General features: G+C 51.1%; 1 protein-coding gene across 2 annotated transcripts in view; it reads right to left on the bottom strand.

The window, feature by feature from the left end:
* Hspa12a (heat shock protein family A (Hsp70) member 12A) overlaps positions 1–23,122 on the bottom strand; it is a 148,995-nt gene that overhangs the window by 24,311 nt on the left and 101,562 nt on the right. For both annotated transcript variants that reach the window (XM_041661195.1, XM_041661196.1), the window contains 5 exons: positions 8,479–8,564; positions 6,502–6,626; positions 3,923–4,109; positions 1,857–1,961; positions 1,011–1,127 (listed from right to left, as the gene is read on the bottom strand). In XM_041661195.1, the coding sequence (XP_041517129.1) occupies positions 1,011–1,127; positions 1,857–1,961; positions 3,923–4,109; positions 6,502–6,626; positions 8,479–8,564 (620 nt within the window). The remainder of the gene's footprint in view (positions 1–1,010; positions 1,128–1,856; positions 1,962–3,922; positions 4,110–6,501; positions 6,627–8,478; positions 8,565–23,122) is intronic.

The raw sequence follows: 23,122 nt of genomic DNA, 5'->3' as shown, positions 1-23,122 counted from the left end.
TGGCTCACGATTTGAGAGTACAGTCCGCCAAGGCAGAGAAGGCATGGTGGCAGGAGCGAGGGGTCTCATCGCACCATCAGGAAGCAAGGAGACGAACGCTGGTGCTGAGCTCCCTTCCTCCATTTTATTCAAGCTACAACTCCCGCCCCCAAGACGGCGACACCTGCAGCCAGGGTGAATCTTCACACCGCAATTATTGCCGGAAATTTCCACACAGACATGCCTAAAGTTTTGTCCCCTGGGTGATTCTGGATCCCATCAGGATCCATCAATATCAGCCGTCACGGAAACCAGGAGTGTTTATGGCACTGATGGACACTTAACGGCTGGTCACTAGATACAGGCGATTCTCACCTCCGAGGTTGATCACGGAGCCACACTGCTGCTCTCAAATGGGAGCCGGCCAGCACCCAGTGTGTCAGCCCCTCGGCCTTTCCGAGAGCCCACGTACAACTGTGTCGGGAGCCGGCCAGCACCCAGTGTGTCAGCCCCTCAGCCTTTCCGAGAGCCCACGTACAACTCTGTGGCTCTGACAGGCGAGTGTACGGAAGACAATTCAACTCCCCAGCTGCAGATGGCCATTTTCGGCCTCCTGGCTAAGCTGAAATGCCTGGGCCCTGGCCAATATCCTTGCCTCTGTTCCTGTTTTATACAAATATTCTTGTTCCCAAGGCTTTTCCTGAAGTTTTTCACTTTCCTTCATCAACAGGAAATGTCTCTGAACCCTGGTTTGAAATCTAACCCCAGAAAATTTACACTGGAAACATGACCCAGACACATAAATCCAAGGAGAGAGAGAGAGAGAGACAGAGAGAGAGAGAGAGAGAGAGAGAGAGAGAGACAGAGAGAGATCCCTATTAGACTGACCCAGGAAGCACAAGAATGTTCTCGGTCCCGACCCTTCCCATCCTCCTAGGAAGCTGGCAAGTTCTGGGAGATACCCAAGCACCACTGTGGGCATCCCAGCTCCCTTTTCTCGACCCGCCCCACCCCATCCCAGTGTCCCTCACCTGGTAGGCAGCTTCTCTCATGAACTGCTTGGCTGGCTGCTTCCAGATGGCAGGCACGGTGATGACCCATCTGACATCAGAGTTCTCAAAGTCCGACCCCGCCTGGTCACTCAGCTCCTAACACCAAGAAGAGTGAATGTGTAAATGTAGTGGGGGGGGGGCACTTCTGATTCCCCGGGTCTCACCTCCTGGGGCTCTGCAGAGCAGTCAGGAGGTTAGCAGGACTCCGGAAGAGTCTGTGTCTAGTGTCCCGCACACAGCAGGGTGAGCCTGGCTCTCTCATTTATCTCCTTCCTTGTCCCCAGCAACCTGAAAACGGCTGTCTCTGTGGACTTACCTGTTACGAACATTTCATACAAATGGAATTGTGTGAAGTGACTTTTATACATTGTTTCTTTTATTTTGCAAGCTCAGAGGTTTCTCAGAGGTTATCCACACTGCAACAAGCACCAGTATTTCATTCCCTTTACACTTGAGTAACATTAAAGTGAGCAGATAGACACACTCGGTTGTCCATCAGCTGATGGACATTTGAGTTCTTCTGCTTTTTAGTTATTATGAATAATGCTGCTATGAACTTTCATGAAACAGTTTTATGTGCGCATGTTTTCATTTCCCTTATGTGTGTGCCTTATAGTGGGATTGCTGGGTGATGTCTGTGTTTAACTTTTTCAGGAACTTCCAAATTGGTTCCAAAATGCCGAACCATCTTCCCTCCTGGCCAGCAGTGCCGGAGGACACATTCTAGTGCTCTGACCCCAGGGCCCACATCTTCCTGCAGACGGCGGGTCCAGCAACCACAGATGGCCTCACAGGAGGTTCACTGCCACCACCCCTCAGCCTCACCTTCAGGGCCTGCTCCTTAAAGTATTGCAGGGCGTACGTGAAGATTTCAAGGGCTTTGACTTTCTTGCCATTTGCGGCTGTCAGGTCTGTGTCCATAGTGAGGTCCTGAAGGGAGAGAGAGAGACACGTGACAACGGAAAAGGTGAAGGAGAACCACACCTTTGGTTGGGGGAGCAGGGAGCAGGTGTTTGGAGACCAGCGGAATCCAGTCCCCTATGATAGAAAGGCAGATGCAATAGTGCGCCCCCAGAGGCACCTGTCAGTAATGCCACCTTACCTGCACCCCAGAGGCACCTGGCAGTAAGGCCACCCTACTGTCTAAGAGCTCTTGGCTGTTCTCTCCAGGCCCCACCTTCATTGCACCTCCTTTCTTCCCTTCCTTTCCCTCTCCCTTTGTTGGATCCTCAGGAGCAGGCATCTCTGGACAATTGCAGGACACGGGAAGAACGGATGGGTCGCAGGTGCGACTTCCAGACACCAGTCCTCCCCCACACCCACCCAGGAGCCCTGTGATAGCAGCTTAAATCAATGCCACTTCGCTGCCAAGCAGGAAGCTAGCTCTCCTTCCCCGGTGAGCTGCCAGCCAGGTCACTAAAATAGACGAGCTCCTATTTTAAGGCCGGTTCAGTCTAATCTGCTGAAAGCTAGGCATAGCTGCTGCCTCTCTGGCTCTGCCAGAAGCCAAAGCAGCTGCCGTCCATGGTCTTCGGGTAGAGGATGCTGTGCAGAGGCCACCAGATGGTGAGAGGTCACCAGAAAAAGGAACAGGGTCCCCGAGGGGGAGAGGTTGGGGCGAGAGTGGAAGGAGGACCCTGAACTAACCTGCTTATTAGTGTCAGGAACAAATAAATCTTGGACATCAGACTGATGCAATCGAAGATAACCAGGCTTTGTCTTTGTTTTAGATAGGGTCAAGCATTACTAATGGGTCTTCTGGGTGCACCCTAAACCACCTACTCATGCTCTCTGCTCTTGGCCAGCACCCGCTTCTCCTGGTGTCCAGCAAAGGCTCAGGGAGGCAGCTGAGCCCCGTGAAGCTACAGTTCCCCCTGGGCTTCCACTGCCCACTCCTGATAACCAGCATGGCGTCCCACCTGGAGAAAAGGGGTGGGTCCTTTCTAGCCCAGGCTGGTCCATGGCCCAGAAATGCAACCTCATGTAAGCCTAGAGCTTTGGGAGGGCAAGATGGCAGTGCTGGCTTTCCTGCCACCTCTGTGCTGCCATCTGCAAATGCTGACGGAAGCTAACGTTTGCCTAGGAACGTTAGCTCCTCCTCTGGGAGACTCATGTGGGCCTACCACCTCAACCCTTATATTCTCCCTGTGAGCAAGACGCTGTAACTGTATGCATTTATAAAGGAAGTATAACGAGGTACAACAAAGTCACGTGGCTCGGACTAAGTGTCTTGGAGGAACCAGGGATGAAACTGAAACCCAAGGTATGTGCCTCAGAGTCCGTGGTCTTCAGCTAGCTCCCACCTTTCCCATGAAGCTTTGCAGCAGGGATGCCTGTTGGACCTGGGCGTCTCACAGAACATTGGCCTGCCCGGGGTTCCAGAAGTGAGGCCACTGTCCTGGCGTTTGGGCATCTAATAACTGGTCCACTTATGGTCCTCTTGCTCCACACACAGATGGTGGCTTCTCCTCCGATGTTACTGGTCGTTCCTTCCAAACTGACCAGTTAATAGCCACAGTCCTGATCCACCTCCCAGTCTTGGGCCTTCAGGTATGAGTTGGTCTTAGTGGAAAGAGGGTCCCTGACCTCCCCAACCCCCCTTGGACAGCAAGGTTGTAGCTCCCTACACCCATGTCACAGCTGCATCTTCTCTGGCCTCTCAGTTTTCTAAACAAAACAGCTAAATGCCCAGGAACACCTCCTGTCCCCTCCCCCACACCAGGAAGAACTGAGTTCACACACATCTGAGGACGCGAGGCGTCATTCACTCCAGGCTGGTTTCCAAGACCCAGGCAGACAGGCATTAACTTCCGTTTGGGGGAAACCTGGGGGACTCCAGTTGAAGATCCCGCACACTGAGGTCCCTTGCTCTCCTAGAGAGGCTGGCTCACCCCTGTGGTGTGGAGTTTCATCTTGAACTTCTCCAGGTACAGCCACTGCTTGGCCTCGTTGGGGTCCAGGTCATGGTAGAAGTCCCTGGCGGCGTACCCAAAGCTGTGGAACTTCCTCTCTGGTGTCAGCAAGATAGTGGTCGGGGTCTTCTGGTTGGAAACACCGGGGTCACCTCCCTCCCATCTCCTGTTACCAAGGGAAAGCAGAAGTTACGGGTGTTTTAGAACCCCAGTCCAGTCAGCATAGTGGAACTGAATGCCTGCTCCGTGTATGTCTGTCACTGATGTGACCCACTCCATATCGGCTAATATCTTGACATGCCTCAGTCAGAATGAAAAGAGGCAAAAACCGGGTTCTTACTCAAAATAAGTTCTGTGAGCCGGGCGGTGGTGGCGCACGCCTTTAATCCCAGCACTCGGGAGGCAGAGGCAGGCGGATCTCTGTGAGTTCGAGACCAGCCTGGTCTACAGAGCTAGTTCCAGGACAGGCTCCAAAGCCTCAGAGAAACCCTGTCTCAAAAAACCAAAAAATAAATAAATAAATAAGTTCTGTGTTCTCTTTCACTCACTGTTTCCTGAGAAGCTAAGATGTGTCACATGCTGGCGACACGGGGCAGTGTTGAGTATCTTTCAGTCTTCCAATAACTCAAAGTCTGCGAGGTCTTTGTTTTTTATTTGGAAGCACTCAGCAGCTCCCGTTGAGACAGAGCTGGCTGGAATTCTCTTCTAAATAAGATGGGTGTGAGAAAACGCATTGGACCTTTCTGACCAGGTGGACCAAAGGAGCTCAGGGAAATGTCCTGAGGGGCCAGGGAAGGCAGAAGTAGCGAAAGGAGGGGCCCAGGAGACAGGAGTCAGGATAGAATGGGGAAGGAGCTAACAATTAGATCTGAGAGGGAAGGCCACTCCAGGCTGCTCTGAGGTGAGCTGGCCCAGGCAGCTAAGGGACGGTGCTGGTCAGACAAAATATGGGTCCGTGAGGAAAGGTGCCGTGTAAATAAGAAGGGGATGACTGAGCTGGGAAAGCAGCAGCAGACTGGAGAGAACCCTGCAGGGTTGGGTTACATCTGTGAATAATGGGGGTCACTGAAAGCCTAAAGGACGAGAGACGGTGTTGTTGAGAACAAACTGAACCTCAAGGACTGAAAGCCAGAAGGCAAGTGTGGAGTCAGACCCAGCCTGGGGCAGCGCTGAGAGACATAGGAGGAGGGGTGAAGAGGTCAGACCCAGCCTGGGGCAGCGCTGAGAGAAACATAGGAGGAGGGGTAGACGCCAAACAAGACCAGAGGGAGATGGCGGCCAATGGCCATTGTGACTAGGAGCCCAGGAGACCTTGGAGAAGGGAGCACAGAGAGCGACCTGGAGTGCTGGGGAGGAGGGTGGGGAGCACCCAGAAGAGCACATGCATTTAACTGGAGGGAAAGGCCCTGGACACAGCTCCCATAGCTCAGTGACAGCCACAGTGACAAGATGGGATGGAACTCTAAGGAATCATCTGGGACTGGCCAGTTATAGACTCAGAAGGCGACAGAGGAGGGCACAGGGAGACAGACACGGATATGCAATGGAGTAGGGGTGGGGGCAGGTCAACCCCAGAGAAGTTTCCTTCTCCTGGGCAGAAGGATAAACAAAAGCCAGGGAAATGGTGTGGGGAGCACAGGTCACTCGTGTTTCTTCTCTCTTTGGGGCCCCAGCCTTTTAGAAGCCAGGGCTGCCAACGGCCTGCATTGTCCCCTTCCCTTCTGAGCCCAGATCTGGGAGCCTCAGGTGGAGACTCAGTGCCAGACACTGGTCCAGTCCAGAAGAGGGAGCAGCTGTGGCCCAGGCTGAGTTCCAACCTTTTCTCGTGAGTATCACTGCCTTCAGCATGAAGAGGCCATCACAGGGCAGATGGGTGCCTCCCTCCTGAGGGACTTCCGCTCAGATGGGTCTGGCATTGTCCCTGGCCAGCTACCCAGCCAGGATGCATGTTCTGCCACAGGCTGAGTGCCCCCATAACTGAATGGGGATGTGGGGTGACTTCTAGGCTAGGTAGCTCAGTTTTCTGTAAGTGGACACCCCATGAGTGTCTTCCACTCAATCTTTTATGCTTTCATTCCTATAAGTTTTATACATTTATACCCCCCACTGTGTGTGTGTGCATGCGTGTGCGAGCGTGCACATGCACACATCACACATAGGCCAGAGGTAAACATTGAGACTTTTCTTAATTGCCCCCACCTTGTTTTTTGAGACAGAGTGTCTTATTGAACAAGACACTCACCAATCCCACCACACTGGCTGGCCGGTGAGTTCCACACCTCACCAGTGTGCCCAGGATCTGAACTCGCGACCTCACACTTGCACGGAAAGTACACTATCCGCTGAGCCACCTCCCCAGGCCCTGGAACCTCTTGATGGCAATGGCCTCAGGCTGAAACACCTCTGGTTTTCGAGAGAAAGTGGGGCTCCATGAGGCCTGCTTGACATTTGACATTGTGGAATGCTGTTCTTCTCAAGCACCAGTGACTGGCCCTACCACCAAGTGGACATGGGTGGGGTGACCAGGACACACAGTGCCCTCGCCGTGCGGTGCTCACCTCATCACATGGATGCATTCTGGCTCCTTGGTAAAGCTGTAGGCATAGCCGCTGGATGTGGTCCCAAAGTCAATGGCCACCACCACCAGAAACGTCTGCTCTTCCGAGACTGGGTCAGCATCATTCTGCAAGGGCACAGCAAAGGCACTAGTGGGTGAGGACCAGGGTCAGGGTCAGCGTCGTTCTGCAAGGGCACAGCAAAGCACTAGTGGGTGAGGACCAGGGTCAGGGTCAACATCATTCTACAAGGGCACAGCAAAGGCACTAGCAGGTGAGGACCAGGGTCAGGGTCAGCATCGTTCTGCAAGGGCACAGCAAAGCACTAGCGGGTGAGGACCAGGGTCAGGGTCAGCGTCATTCTGCAAGGGCACAGCAAAGCACTAGCGGGTGAGGACCAGGGTCAGGGTCAGCATCGTTCTGCAAGGGCACAGCAAAGCACTAGCGGGTGAGGACCAGGGTCAAGGTCAGCGTCGTTCTGCAAGGACACAGCAAAGGCACTAGTGGGTGAGGACCAGGGTCAGGGTCAGCGTCGTTCTGCAAGGGCACAGCTAAGCACTAGCGGGTGAGGACCAGGCCTCCCTTTCTGGAAGAAACCTCTACCTTGCCCGTTTGGCATTCTCTGCAGGTAAAACACTCCAGCTCAAGCAGACCAGCCTCAGCTCCCACCTGAGTGACCCAAAGAGAGATGGAGACCCCCCCAAATCGGGGTGCAGGCCAACTGTCTGAGGGTGCCACCCACAAACCCTTCCTTCTTAGCGGTGCACTGTGGTAACCATGGAAATGCTGCCATGGGCAGAAGCCCAACTGAGTGGCTCCTTGTGTGGACACCATCACCCCACTGTTGCTGTCCCCAGCTCCCTCTGCAGAAGTCCTGCCGCCACTCAGAGCACCCACCAGTGCCTGCTCTATCTCTGCAGTGCTTTCTTTATGTGCACAGGGGCCTCCATGGTGACTCCGTCCAATTCTACAAACCCATCGTATGACCTCACATGACCTCAGGGCCCTAGGCTCATCTTCACAAATTCCCTCATCTGGGAGGCCACTTGAACATACCACCTCAGGTAACCCAGCTTTTTTTTTCCCTAAAGGAATGTAGACTTACTTTCCCTTTTCTTTTATTTTAATCCCTGAAGAACACCAAGTGATAAACCCGGGCAAACTTTAGACCAGGTTACTCTAGCTAAACTGGGGATGAGGACACTACCACCGGCCTCCCTCCTCACTGCCTCCAAGTGCTCCCCCAAGGAGCAAAGGGTACAAAGTCTGGATCTCACGGGACCAGGCCCACAGGTCACTACTTCCTCCACTGTACTCAGGATGTGGCCAGAACTATGGGAGTCTCCCAGATAGAATACTGAGACTCCTGAGTGTGAGTCGCTTACAGTGAGAGAGCTCTGGGGCAAACAAAGCAAGTCAGCAGCCCCTGGTGAATGGTGCTCCCATGTGCTCCTCACTGGCCTTCGTGTATCCCAACAGCGAGTGCTAAGCTGCCCTTCTGTGGGCTGCCCCTACCACCCATCTTCCCTTGTACTTGAGGACTGCAGAGGGCAAAAACCCATCCCCCAGAACAGAGACTGCTCAGATCTCTCCAAGGAAAATTGAGAAAGAAACAATTCCTAGACAGGGATAGAACATCCGTGGACAGAGCCACTGCAGTTCACCGATTCACCCCCAATACATGGTGCTTCCTTATAGAAAGCTGCCTTGCCACCTCTAGGCTCCAGTCTCTCGAGAGCTGACCCCTCGGTCTGCTCATATTATCCCCAGGCTAGTGCCTCTGGAAACATCAGCCACAGCACTGAAAGCCTTTCCAGGCCCAGGGTACGGAACGGGTTTGATTGACAGAGTGCACATGCTACCACCACATCCATGTGCACCCAACAACAGGACGTGAAGGACGGCCTAGCAGCCTGCAGCGGGAGAGATGAAGCAAAGGCAGTCAGCACAGGCGCAAGTGCATGCACACTTATTCCTTACCAAGATATGAGAAGGGGACAGAGGTGTGATTCCTGTGTCCCCAAGACTCCGGGCCGGAGAGGGATATGCAGATGTGGGAGCCGTTTCTGAAAGGAAAGACAAGAATTAGATTCTTAAAAGAGACATGGGTCAACCCAGGGAGGAGAAAAGGGGGGCCTATGTGACTTTGCTCTCCACACAGGGGTTCTTGGAAGTCTGTTACCGTGCTGCATAGGGCGAGCTCCCAGCCAGGAAGACAGGGTGTCCCTGCACAGGCCAACACCTTGTGCTTGGCCTTTAGAACTTGAACAACTGGATATCCCTTCCCCTTCTCTCTAAGTGGCCACCAGGCCTGTCATTGTCATGAATGTGCATGTGCGCGCACACACACACACACACACACACATGACGTTAAATAGAAGATATTGCTCCATTCCCAGAAGAGCTCAGCTCCAGGGCAGGAGCTCTGTACACACACACACACACACACACATGACGTTAAATAGAAGATATTGCTCCATTCCCAGAAGAGCTCAGCTCCAGGGCAGGAGCTCTGTAATGGAGACCCCAGAGTGGACAGGGGCAACCTGAATCCTCTGCAGTAGAATGTGGTCCTGTAATGGAAACCCCACAGTGGACAGGGCAACTTGAATCTTCTGCAGTAGAACGTGGTCCTGTAATGGAGACCCCACAGTGGACAGGGACAACCTGAATCCTCTGCAGTAGAACGTGGTCCTCTGAGCAAAGCAGCCGTCATCTTCATTATACAACTGTAGCTGTTTGCCCACCTCAATGGGGCCTGTCCGCTACTAATATTCCCCCAGAGAACAAGGGATTGGGGCTCTCACCTGAGAGCCCAGCCTTCCCTCCCAGCATGTGTATGCCACTCTGCCCTTATCCCAGTGACCGTGGGGTCTTGGGAATGCTGGGGTACACAGGCTGGGGATCTGGGGGATCTTCCGGTGTGGCTACAGAGAAGCCATCATCTCCATGCTGGGTGAAAATTTTTCTAGTGTGGCTGCTTTGTGGTCACCCACGTTCTTGTAAGTGACCTCTCACCCATGTGCAGTAAACCCAATAAACTCATTTCCCCACTTTGGTCTTTGGTGGAATCCTGTGTCATCACTGGGACTTTATTTTTATTTATTTATTTATTTATTTATTTATTGGTTTGGATTTTCGAGACAGGGTTTCTCTATGTAGCCTTGGCTGTCCTGTCACTCACTTGTAGACTTTTATAAGGGGAAATGGATGTTGTTTATGTCTCTCCAGGGAAGGAATTATTGCAACAGTGTCAGAGAAGACGTGCTGATTTTCATGTATTCTGGAAGAGCATCTATAGTCCTCAGGCTCCGAAAGGTGCATGAGACACCCCCATCCCAGGGTCAACAACTCCTGGCCACAGAATATGGGACATGAGTTCAACTCTGAGAGGCAGCATTTGATGGCTGATGGACCACCTGCCACTTCTTCTACTACAAGAATTTAGAGATCAGAGAATTCGTGTCTTCAGGGGTACTGAAAGTGTCCAACATTTGTGGGGTGGTGTGTAGCAACCAAAAGGTTAGCTTCCCTGGCCTGAGACACCAGGGACACTAAGTCAAACCAAAGAAGGACAATGACAAAGCAGCATAAATACCACGTTATCCTGGCTCTATCACAACGCTTCAAGTACAGACATTTGCTCTGGAGCAGTCTCAGAGGCCCCCAACGACAAGACACACTGTCCCTGGTCAGTGCTTGAAGGCTCCACAGTGTCCTCATGCCCACTGCCCAGGGCTGGCAGGGCCCCAAAGCAACGGAGCAAAGCCCAGAAGCTGCCAACCAATCAGAAAAACAATAACCAGATGCTGCAGGCCCACCAGTACCAGGGGCCAGGCGCTACTCTGAATACATTGCTAGTTTAGTGCACAGCTTAATTCCGTGTAGGCGGTGGGTGGGTTGGCTTTATCTGGGAAAGGCTCTCCCCTCCGGGGGAGCATGAGGAATAGCTCCATCTGCTAAATCACTTTGTGTTAATCCCAGGCTCTTGCAGGATATTTTTTTTTCTCTCTCTATTTGGTGGGAATTCAAACAACGTCATCTCAGTGGCTCGCGAACAGACTGCGGAGTGGAACGGATCATGAAAAAGCAAATGGGAAGCTTCGAATCTGCAAGTCACCTCCTGTCTGTGAGCTCATGGCCCTTCTCTTCACCGGGAGGCTCAGCGAGCGTGGGAGAGGATGGCCGGCTTCAGTAGCCAGCAGACCAAAACTACCATGAAAGCGAGGTGTGGTGGCACACACCTTTGAGCCAAGCACCTGCAAAGCACAGGCAGGTGAGTTTCTGTGAGTTTAAAACCAACTGGTCTACCAAAAATATTTTTTATATATATATCAATGAGATGCTACTTCACCCACAAGGAGGAACATAATTTTTAAAAGGAAAGAAAAACAAGTACAGAATTGGAACTCTCGTGTGTTGCTGGTGAGGGTGTAAAAGGCGCAGCTGCTGTGGAAAACAGTTTGGCGGCTCCTCGAAATGTCAGCTATGATCCAGCAATGTAACTACTTGGAAACAGACTCAGAGAGATGAGCACGCAAATGTCCATTGCAGCGGCACTCACAATACCGAGCGGTAGGCGAATGTCCATTGCAGCGGCACTCACAATGACCAAGCATTAGGAGCAAACTCATGTGCCCAACAGTGGAGGAGTGGGGAGCAGCAGACTGTGGATCAGTCAACGCGGTGGAGTAGCCTTGGCAATATCACAACCACGTGCAAAGGGAAGGCCATTCCTATACACACTATAACACCAGTGGGCAGGGAAACTACTGAATAAGCTGGACATGAAAGGGAGAACAGGGTGTAATTTCACTTGTATGAACTGTCCCGAATAGGCGAATCCAAAGGCACAGGAAGTAGATGAAAGGTTGCCAGGAGTTATTGCTCACTGAGTCCGAGTTCTTGACGGGGCAAGGAAAGTTTTGCAAATAATTACTGACACCGTGCCATCGTGTCTTGAGTATAAATCATGCTGCTCAACTGGCTGCACATTTTAAAACCGTTTCAGTGGAAAATTCTGTGTTATGCATACTCTAACATAACAACAATATTTATGAAAAACTCATCTTGGCTGGTGATGTACCTCAGCTTGGAGATGCCGGCCTAGCACGCACAGTATCCTGGGTTTGATCCCCAGGACCACAGAGTGGCTGGAATCTGTCATCCCAGCACTGTGAAGGTAGAGAGGCCAGAGAATCAGATGTTCAAGGTCCTCCCCAGGCTACCTGGGGCAGCCTAGGCTACTTAAGGCCTTGTTTAAAAGCAAAACCTCAATTCGTCTTAGTCATCAGAGGACACAATATTTCCTGTACCTATTAGTTCCCAAATCCCAGGGTGCTTGAAAAGAGAGGGACGTACACTTGACTGGAGTGATATTTTGTTTGTGATCTAACAAATAAAGCTGGCCTGAAGATCAGAATGCAGAGCTAAGATCCTAGTTAGCCATAAAGGCCAGGCAGTGGCGGGGCATGCCTTTAATCTCAGCACTCAAGAGACAGAGGCAGAGGAATCTCTGTGAGTTCAAGGCCACCCTGGGCTCCGTGAGATTGAACCTGACTATGAGAGAAACAGAGCTCACACAAAGATGATCCCAGCACTTGGAAGTCACACGTCTTTAATTTCAGCACTAGGAAGGTGGAGACAGGAGTGATGTGGCTGGGTGGAGAGAGGAATATAAGGCAGGAGGAGACAGGAGCTCAGAGCAGTCTGAGGTTTCATAGAGACAGGACCGCCCCTTTCAGTCTAAGCATTGGCAGAGGTGAGAACTCTCGGGTGGCTGACTGTTCTGTTCTCTGACTTTTCAGCTTTCACCTCCTAATATCCGACTCTGGGTTTTTATTATTAAGGACAATTAGAATTCGTGCTACACTTAGCTTCTCAGCTAGTCCACAGAACACCCCAGCTCTGTGCACCCCAAGCTCAAGGCACCCTGTTCTATAAAAGCTAGGGGATTCCTGTCTCCGCCTAAGGGCTCAGGCAGGCAATAGACCCAGCGGCTCCATTTTATATGCGACCCCTGGGGTACCCTCAGGAGAGCTGCCGTCCACCCAGGAGCTACCCGCTGTCCACCTGCTCCCTCGAAGGCCTGAGGCCATGTGTCCACATTTGCACAGAAGGTCTTGGAAGACACCAAACATCTAATTGCCCAGAAAATCTGGTGCTGGCAATTAGCAAACAAGCTAGCGCACACAGACTATGCATCCACCCTGCTGTTGCCTGGTTCTAATTATCCCATCACTCAACCCTTCTCCAGCATGGCTTTGTCCCGCCGACATGCAGAACGGCACACGTCCAGCCATGCGTTGAACATGCACATGCCTTGGGACCTCAGGGGACACAAGGATATACAGAGGGCAAAAAGAAATCAAGGAGGCGGTTCCCCTCCTCCCCTCCCCCACTGCATATGGCACAGTATTAAAAAAAAATCATTTGACTTGCTGATCACTTTCCAGGCCTACAGGCAGTCGAACTCCATGGACCTCTTCCATCAGAAATTAAAAGTCAGCTGCACTGCGCAGATTTCAAAGCGATCTGCAGAGATGGGGTGGGGTGGTAACATTTTCACAGATACATGCGAAACATTCTTCAAAACTCTAGGGGGGAAATGGGATGGAGTGGCCTATGGTATTCCCAGGGGAGTAACAGTGAAAAGCTTAATTCCTGTGCATGGATAGTCTCAACCAGAAATGACCTCTTTCATGCTGTATACTAATACAGATATCTAAACACACACACACACACACACACACACACACACACACACACACACACGGACGATGGAGCACTAACCATTTCCTGATACACAGGAGATAACAGACACCAGAGCTGGTCTATGAGTCTACGGGCATAGGGAACAAGAGTGTTTCTCTGGCTCTCACTAAGACAAAGGCCATCTACAAAGGGAAATACCATGTGTCATTAGTTCATGGCGCTGTACAGTGACGTCTCCACAGGACGCGAGCTCAGACGCAAACAAGCGTGACACCAAAAGCCTGGCCAGCGGGACGTTTCTTACTGGTGGGTTTGAGAAAAAGGAAAGAAGCTGAAGACAAGGAAGCAGGCTAGGCTGTAGAAGAGGGGAAGGAAGACAGATGAATGTAGGAAAAGGGAAATGTTTCACTAGGAAGGTGGCCAAGGACAGATCTAAAAACCCTAGAAATCTGGAGAGATCTACACCCCAGTGTTCCCGCTGGATCACACAGACTGGTCCAAGGCCTGTCCACAGCACCGTGCGTGGGTTAGCTTCCTGTGGCTGTGACAGAATGCCTGAGGTCATCAACTGAAAAGAAGGAAGGTTTGTTTTGACTGACATCTCAAAGCACTGGCTCTGGGGCCTTGGCCCTGTTGCTCTGGGCCAGTGGTGGGAGCACGTGCTGGAGGAAGCCTGCTCACCTCTTTCGGGCCAGGAAGTACAGACAGACAGACAGACACTGGGGGATTACAGTATCTCCTTCAAAGACACACCCCCAGTGACCTTACTTCCAGCCAGCAGGCTGCATCTCCTCTCCCAGTGCTCTTGGTAGGAACAGAAAAGGGACCCTAAAGTTTTAAGTCACAGAAGTTAGAAGGACAGAGACCATTTCAAAGATGCAAAGCAGCAATCACAAAGCCCTGGCAGGGCTAAGGGGAAGAGGTCCTGGTGCTTTCTGGTGGAAGGAAATTTAATCGCCAAGTTTCCTTCGTCAGTAGTTTAGATGATCTTCTCTGATACTAAGGCTTGAGAGCCTCGCAGATGCCAGAAGTGCTCTACCACTGATCTACGTCCTTAGTTCACCGTTAGATCAGTTAATACCACCCCGGTGTCTTGTGCAATTAGGATATAGATGATCTTTTTTAATAGTTTAGTGACTATAAATGCAAGTTGACAAGGGGGTTTTGTTCATTTACTTTTAATCCTGGAAGCCTCAAATACCTTCGTCGACCATGCCGCTTTTAAAAATAACTTTTGCCACAGAAGGCTGTAGGAAATGAGAGTATTTCCGCAGTGAAGTAAAGACAAACCGATAAGGGTACTAAATCAATAAGTCTCCTGCTACAGAACTCCGTTGAACCCCAGCCTGGCAGTGGGGAGCAGCTAGTTAGCTTAACCCTCGTGGCTTGCCTTAATGGCCTAAGAATTAAAATGTGAGCTTCATCTGGCTCCGGCTACAGAATGCTAGGCACGTAAAAATACGACACAGTTCTATTTGCTCTGAGCTCTAATGGCTTTAATCAGAGAAAACATTCCTTAAAAAAACTGTCTTGCAAAACGAGTCGTAATTCATAAACTCGCTTGTTGCCCTTGTCTCCATGGGGGACATTAGTCAGCATCTGGCAGGGAGCAGACTCCCCGGCTGTCTGAGATACATGAAAATCGATCTTCCACCCTAAATACAACACTTTTAAAGACGAAGCCGGAGCCACTGGGCGGACCTCACACTGCAGCGCTCCAGACTCACGTAAAACGTGACAGGTGGCCTCAACACAGGCTCGCCTTTCCTTGCCGACTTTCGGATTTATTTATCTATTAAATAAACAGTCCTTTCTAAAGGCATTTTATTAAGGTCTTACGACTTTAAAACATGCAATACATATATTTTCCATTTCTTCTTTCCCCGGACGACAGGCATTTACCTAAATCACAGCCTCTGTGGGGAAGCCTGCTCTTTCTCTCCGTGTACACCCTCCTTGCAGTCTCCTTGGAAAGCTAATCTGCTCAAGGTCATGTGAAGGTTACTGGAAAATGTCCTCTTTTATTGCCCTGGAGCAGGCTTCACGGCTAGCTGAACTAACACATTATACCAAGTCTGAGTTCCATCTCGGTAAACTAGCTGAACTAACACATTATATCAAGTCTGAGTTCCATCTCGATAAATAATTGATGGTATTTTTTTTTATTAACGCGGTTGATGTCCAGAGTAAATGGAAATTTTATTAGCACGAGCGGGGAGACCCTCTCACCACAGAGAATGCTTGAGCATAAAATAGCTGCTCTCCACATGTAAGTCCTATTTATGGAAATGGATGCTCCGTGGTTGAAACCAAAGCATCCGGTATGAGCCGAATGGGGGCTGCCACGGGGCGGGGGGGGGGGGGGGGGGGGGGGGCTGCACCTTCTAGTATTCCTTCCTGCTTCCCGAACAGTCCAAGAGACAAGACGAGTCCGGAACCGGCAGGTTTTCCCAGAGGAGATGCTCAGCTGGGTAGAACAGTTTCACCTTACACAGGTGGCCAGGCCTTTACATCACGCATGTCCAGGCAGCTGCTAGAAAAGGTGAGGAAATGCAACCAACGACTTACATAAACTAGTCTCAGCAGCCACGCAGCCCCTCACCAGCACCCGGCATGTCTCAAGGCAGTTCTGGCCACCATCGCCCCTCCCCCACCCCACAGTCTCTGTCCCATGGGTGGGGGTCAGGTCTTCCTGTCTGCTGATGCCCCCAGCTCCTGTCAAGTCACGGGGCTGTGAATGTCGGATAGTTGGATGCACTGGTGAATGGATGGATAGACTGGAGTGGACAGACGTGTGTGTGTGTGTGTGTGTGTGTGTGTGTGTGTGTGTTAATTGTCAGCTTGACAGAATCTAGAATCAGCTGCCCTCCGGGCATACCTGAAGGCAGTGATCTTGGTTGTCCAAATTGAGGTGGAAGGACCCACTTCTCTGCGGGGAGCACCATTTCCCGGCTGAGACCTTGGAATGTGCAATGGGACGTGATGGTATGGAGGAGCTGAGCAAGCTACATTCTTCCCTAACCCCCTGCTTCCTGATTGTGGCTATAATACAATCAGGTGCCTCAAGCGTCTGCCGCCATGGTTTCCTCGCCATGATGGCTGACAGCCCTGAACTCCGCACAGAATAAAGGCTTCCTTCCTTGAAGAAGGAATATCTGCTTTTGTCTGAGGATTCCAGCACACCAACAGGAGAAGAAACTATAGCAGACAGACAGGTGGGTGCTTCCATGTGTCCAACAGTGGACCAGATTAGCCACAGATTCGGGAGACAACGAGGTCTTTCCCAACTGGGGCTTTACCTCTCAGCCAGAGTGTTAGGAATACACCAACCCAGTTATGCTACAATGTGGAATCCGCTGTTCAATCAGCCAGATAGGCCTCTCTCCTCAGATACCCCCTTCGCCAGAAAAACCCTCACGGTTCCCAGACAAGGAAGATTCTATACTCTCTCTCATCCCAAGCCCCATCATTCCCGTTTCCAACGCCTCTAACTTCTTAGTTCACATTCTGTGAAGTCACTACCACAGCCTTGCACCATACCCTCTTAGCCTTGATCACGGGTGCTGCTCGGTGCTAGCCAAACTCATCACCTTGCGGCCAGAGCTGCAAGGTCAAAGCTTCTGCCACGTCCTCAGTCTTGTCAAGGACTTCAGAGTCCCCATGAGGGAAAGCTCAGCCTACTGATAACCCAGCACTGGAAAGCCCAGTGTACCATCTATGGCCTCCTTCCATCCATGCCTGGCTACGCCGCATCTTCCCAAGGATCCCAGAACATTTGATTACAAGGCACAGAGGATTGTGCCAGCTTCTGGGGCATGACAACAACCCTGCCTCGTCCTCAGGCACCATTGGGTACCAGGAGATAGGACTCTGTCCATCTGTGCTTGGCAATGAACCGGCAGGTGTCGTTCAGGTGTCAGCCTCTCTAAAACTGAGTTTCTCCATGAAACAACCAGAGGAAGAAGGGAAAAGGGGCTGGGGATGTGGATCAGCGAGTTTCACACTGGTGTGCATGAGCGCCCCCTGGAGGGCTTGGAAGTGGAAACCTTGGTGTCCCTGGACTCCTAAAAATGCTGTCCCATAGGTGGTTTCCAGGGCCTGACTCTGCCCCAGACACCTACAGCTCTACAGAGACTCAAAACACATCAGTCACAGAGGTCGCAACCTGTGAGCTTTTAGAGGATCGTAATCTTTGTGTTTAATTTGTGAGATGATGAAAAATGTAAACACGGGCCTGATATTAATGACTTCTTATTCACAGCACAGTTGTGGAATCCTTACCAAAAAATTCCTACAAGGAGACAGCCTCAAATATTCACAGATGAAACAATACGGTGACTGAGAACCACGCCAAAATAACACGGGAGCGGGTACAGCTCGGCTGGTAGAGGCGCATCCTGTGCACCCGCGTGTGGGATGCAGCGATCTAAGGTTATCTTTGCTGCCCTCCTTAGCTTTGTCCACCTGCTGTGGACACCTGCTGTGTCCACCTGAGAGGGGGACAGCTTAATCGAGGAATTGCCTTCATCTGATTGGCCTGGAGGGCATCTTCTTCATTAATGGTTGATGTGGGAGGCCCAGCCCGCTGTAGGTGGTGTGCCCCACACATAGGTGGTCCTCAGCCATCTACAAAGTGGGCTGAGCAAGCCACAGGGAGCAAGGAGCACTCCTCCAGTCTCTGCTTCAGTTCCTGCCTCCGGGTTCTTGAGTTCCTGCCGTGTCTGGATGAAGGACCTACAACCTGTAGCCCAAGTCAGCCTTCCGCGTAATGCCTTTTGTTACTCGGACTGGAGCTGTGGTTTGAAACTGCTGGAAATAAACAAGCCTGGAAATCTACGGGCAAATTCTCACTGGGCACACGTTACGTGCCAACCTGAGCACTTAATAAGTGAGACTCCAGAAAACCCGGCCTTGCAAAGTTGCTGACGGACACTGTCATGATTCCCATCCTAAGGAAGAGAAGAATGGAGCCTCGAAGGTCTGGGTGCTGCCCAGCTGGATGCAGTTCTCCAGCTCGAAGCATTTCTCCCGAAATCAGGCCCCACACAGACGAAGCCATGACACAAGTTTGTTGTCAACAGAACGTGTAGGGCTGGGCATTTCACAATGAGTATTTGCTTCCCTGAGTACCTGGGAAGTCTTTACTGTCAAGCTGACACAGCCAGGAGTCACCTGGGAAGATGGAGTCTCAGCAGAGGGTTGCCCAAATAAGATGGGCTGTTATGTCTACAAGGAACAGTCTTGACTGCTAATGTGAGAGGGCCCAAGCTACAGTGGGCAGCACTACCTCCTGAGTCGTATGAGAAATATGGTATGGCATAACATACACATCACACAGCACACACACAAACACACACAGCACACACACACAGCACACACACCACACACACTAACACACACACCCTAACACATACCACACACACACCACACACACACTAACACACACACCCTAACACATACCACACACACACCACACACACACTAACACACACACCCTAACACATACCACGCACACACCACACACCACACACCACACCACATACACACTAACACACACACCCTAACACATGCCACACACACACACCACACACACACACCACACACCACACACACACACCACACACATGCACACATCACACACCACACCCACGGGGAGGGGGAGGTGACGAGCAGTTAGCAGAGTTCCTCCCTGGCTTCTGCTTTGGTTCCGGACTTATCTTCTCTCATGAAGCCTATTACTTGGAAATGTAAGCTGCCGTGGGTCATGGTGTTTATCACAGCAACAGAGAACAAATTAGAACAAGTTCCAGAAGTTGGGAAGTATAAGGCCGAGAAGCCTCCTGCTGTGTCACCCCATGGCAGGGAGCAGAAAGGTAGAAGGAGCAGGGATCTGGGGACCAGACAGGACGGAGTCACCCTTTATCAGGAGGTCACCCTTGTGATCTAACCCACTCCTGAGGTACCCGCGTTAGCCCATCCACCCTTGTGATCTAACCCACTCCTGAGGTACACGCACTAACTCATCCACCCTTATGATCACTAACCCATTCCTGAGGTACCCACGTTAACCCATCCACCCTTGTGATCTAACCCACTCCTGAGGTACCGCATTAACCCATCCACCCTCATGATAACCAACCCACTCCTGAGGTACCCACGTTAACCCATCCACCCTCATGATCGCCAACCCACTCCTGAGGTACCCACGTTAACCCATCCACTCTCATGATAACCAACCCACTCCTGAGGTACCCACGTTAATCCATCCACCCTTGTGATCTAACTCACTCCTGAGGTACCCGCATTAACCCATCCACCCTTGTAATCTAACCCACTCCTGAGGTACCCACGCTAACCCATCCACCCTTGTGATCTAACCCACTCCTGAGGTACACGCACTAACTCATCCACCCTTATGATCACTAACCCATTCCTGAGGTACCCACGTTAACCCATCCACCCTTGTGATCTAACCCACTCCTGAGGTACCCACGTTAACCCATCCACCCTTGTGATCTAACCCACTCCTGAGGTACCCACGTTAACCCATCCACCCTCATGATAACCAACCCACTCCTGAGGTACCGCGTTAACCCATCCACCCTTGTGATCTAACCCACTCCTGAGGTACACGCGTTAACCCATCCATCCTTGTGATCACTAACCCAGCCCGTGTTAACCCATTCACAAGGGCAGAGTCCTTATGACCGATCTATCACCTTGGGAAGAGCCCACCTTTCAACATTGTTCTATTGGGCATTAATTTCACAACACATGAAAAATGGGGGACACATACAGTCCTAACAGTAATGAATGAAAATCTCCATTTTACACATGAGAGAAAAAAAAAGTGCAGGGGAATTAGAGCATTCGCAAGTCAGGCAACCGTGCAGTTCTGCCTTCCTTGGGCTGCGGAACTAACAACAGCTCTCATTTTTCAAGCTATTACTTGGTCAAACCTCAAAGATCCAAACAGGGGAGGGATAATTTGATATCACAGAAGACCAAGAACAGAACTAGGAAAGTTTGGATTTGAATCCTGGCCTGGCCACTTCCCAGATGCAGGCCTGGAGTGGGTGACTTTTCTTCTTGGGACCTCATTTTACTCACCCAGAAAATGAGGCTGGGTAACCATGGTGAGCTATTTTTTTGGTGCACTATGAGCATTAAGTAAAAAATACCTACCAAGTCTGGTACATGGCAAACAGTCAATATTTAGTTATTTATTGTGTATTTATTTATTTATTTAGTGGCATCATCATCATCATAAAATTGGTCCAGCTGCTGCAGAGGAGATGATCCGTTGGTTACGCCCTGGAACGGGCAGAGACCTTCAAACATACAAGGTCAGTAAATATATCCCCTCTACATTTAGATTCTGTGGGTTAGTTCATCAAGGCTGAAAAATCCATACCAGACAGAAACTTGGCAGATGGAAGCTTCAGGAAAACGCCTAGTGATGGGAACTGTGAGGGCCAGCACTGTCAAGGCTGAGAGAGACTGTCTGGCCCCAGCTTCCCGTTTCGGCTGTCTACTCACCTAGGGGCACTTTTAGAATAATCAAGAACATGGAATCCATGTGGCCATGACTGCAGCCTTGACCCCTGCACAGAAGCCTGGCTTCCCATCTAGAAACTTAACAGGTCAGGATAGAGCTCTTTTCTACCCGGATGCGGCAGCATTAGGATGTGGTCACAGAGCAGGTAGCACCAGGAACAGGTCTACCTCAGCTTCTTCTTAGCCATTCTGAAGTCCAGAATGCTGATGTAGCTGAGGGACTGAGAAGTGGCCGCCCTCCTCCCTCTCCCTGTGTGGCAGAGGAACCAAAGCGCTGTGGAATGAATGCTGAGATTCCTGATAGCCCTTGGGAGTCACACTGGCCCCAACAGCACCGGCGTTGATACAGGCTGTGTAGCGGCTATGGCAGCTCATACTTAGAATCTCAGCTCTTGGGAGACCGAGGTAGGAGGCTCATTACACAAAGCTAGCCTGGAGTACATAGTGAGTGCTGAGATAGCCCGATCTATAGAGCAAAACTACACAAATTCTGCAGGACTGTTTCCATGGTACAAAGTTGCTGCTTCCAGAAGGTAAAGGCAAAGAGAGAGAAATGCTCAGAGGCTCAGGGGAGCCTTGGGAAGAACAAGCCAGGACCACTGCCCAGCACAGTCCAGGAGAGAGGGAGGCAGCTGCTGTGTGGACAGCAAGGACACCTCCGGGACCCGACACCCCACTCCCACTCAGTACAGTGGGTAACACTTTCCCACACAGGGGAGAGCCTTGGGAGCTTACAGGGAGAAAGGAGAAAAAGTTCTTTCAAAGACTTCTTAAGATCCTTTTAGCTTAAAACCCATAATTATTTCTTAGTGTTTTTAATTAAAAAAAAAAACTTTAGTGGTTAATTTGCATGTCAACAAAAACAGGATTCGTCAGCTGGGTCCAGGAACTGATTAATAGCAGGCTTTGCTAAGGTAAGTGTGCATGGCAGAATCTCAAGAGGAGCGTCCCTCTGAGGGGAGTTGATAAAGAACACTTAACTCAGAGAGGCAGGAGAGAAACCCTGGGAGATACTAAAGAATAAGCCACCCCCAACACCCCTCATCCCCAGGCTGGATCTATTTAAAGTCTTATCGAGAAAGGTAACGGGTTCTTGAAGGTGTTTTCTAGGGAGGGAGTTTAGTTCTGGGGCATCTCCAACAGAGCAAGGGGTGGGTATCAAGGCCCTAGGGACCAGAGGTCAGCATGGAGCCCAGAGGTCAGCCGTGAGCCCAGAGGTCAGCTGGGAGCCCACTGGCCACCTAAGACTCTATGATGAGGTTAGCAGAAATGTTTTCATAAACTGTCCCTAGCGTTGCACCTGCCAGAGAAGGCAAAGGCTTGACCACCAAATAAAGATAAGCTTTGAATTTCAACCTATTAAAGTCAAGATTGTGCAAACTAGGAATAGAGCAAACAACCCCCAAATTCCTTATCCCACCCATCCCATCCTATCCCAACCTCTACCCAACCACGCACCTTGGCTAAAGCACAGATTGAATCCCTGCAGACCTGAGGTGGGAGAACAGGCCTGGGACAGAGCAAAGCCAGCAATGCTTGGGCCCAGGGAAGGAGACAACCAATGGCCCCATCTGGGCTTAGGAAGGAGATTTGGGCACCCACAGTGGTCCCTTTGCCTCTTTATACCTTGTACCACGGGCCTATTCCTCCAAGGACGTAGCATTCTGGCTTCGTTTGGCCACGGTGTCCTGCAAGGACAGCCTCGCTGACCTCAGTGTTATTATCCTCAACAGCCTGTCTGGAACTCAATTAATTGGCACCATCTCCTCTGCAGAGTGGAATGCTTTGTCCCCTCCCGGAATGACCAGGCACACCCCAATGAACCTGGAATGTGTGAGTCCCATGTTGTCCCTGTGATGAGGAAATGGGCTGGTCCCAGGGACACTCGCACAAGCCTTTGCTTCCCATTTAGTCTGGGAGCTCCTGCAGGGTGTGAGCAAATGCTGAGAACACCCTGAGAGAGTGAACAAGGAGGTTCCAGAAGCTACACATGAACTGGGGAAGTGAGCACCCGGCCACTGGCAATCACTCTAGCATTCCCTGCAAAGGAAATCAGCAGAACCAACCAGGGCCTTAATATACATCTCCCCAGCCTGTGTTCTATCCCTCTTCTGCCCGCCCCATCAGACCGCCATCATCTGGACCAGAGAACACGCAGCCTTGTGAATGTCATCCAAGAGGAGCTGACTGTCCACCCTCTGAACTGAGTGAGTGACTTCAGATCGATACCATGAGAAGCGCCATAGACTTCTGAGCTCTTTAGGAGATGCTGAGTAAATGCTGCAGGGAGGGGGAGGGAGAGGACAGACTAATGCCGCTGGAGGCTGTGGGAAGACACCCCAGAAAGAGGATG

This window comes from Microtus oregoni, unplaced genomic scaffold (assembly GCF_018167655.1).
Source record: "Microtus oregoni isolate MIOR12 unplaced genomic scaffold, Mior012 000012F_ref0000307, whole genome shotgun sequence".
Taxonomy (NCBI): domain Eukaryota; kingdom Metazoa; phylum Chordata; class Mammalia; order Rodentia; family Cricetidae; genus Microtus; species Microtus oregoni.
The sequence above is the reverse complement of the archived record's forward strand: the minus strand, read 5'-3'. Positions and strand labels throughout refer to the sequence as shown.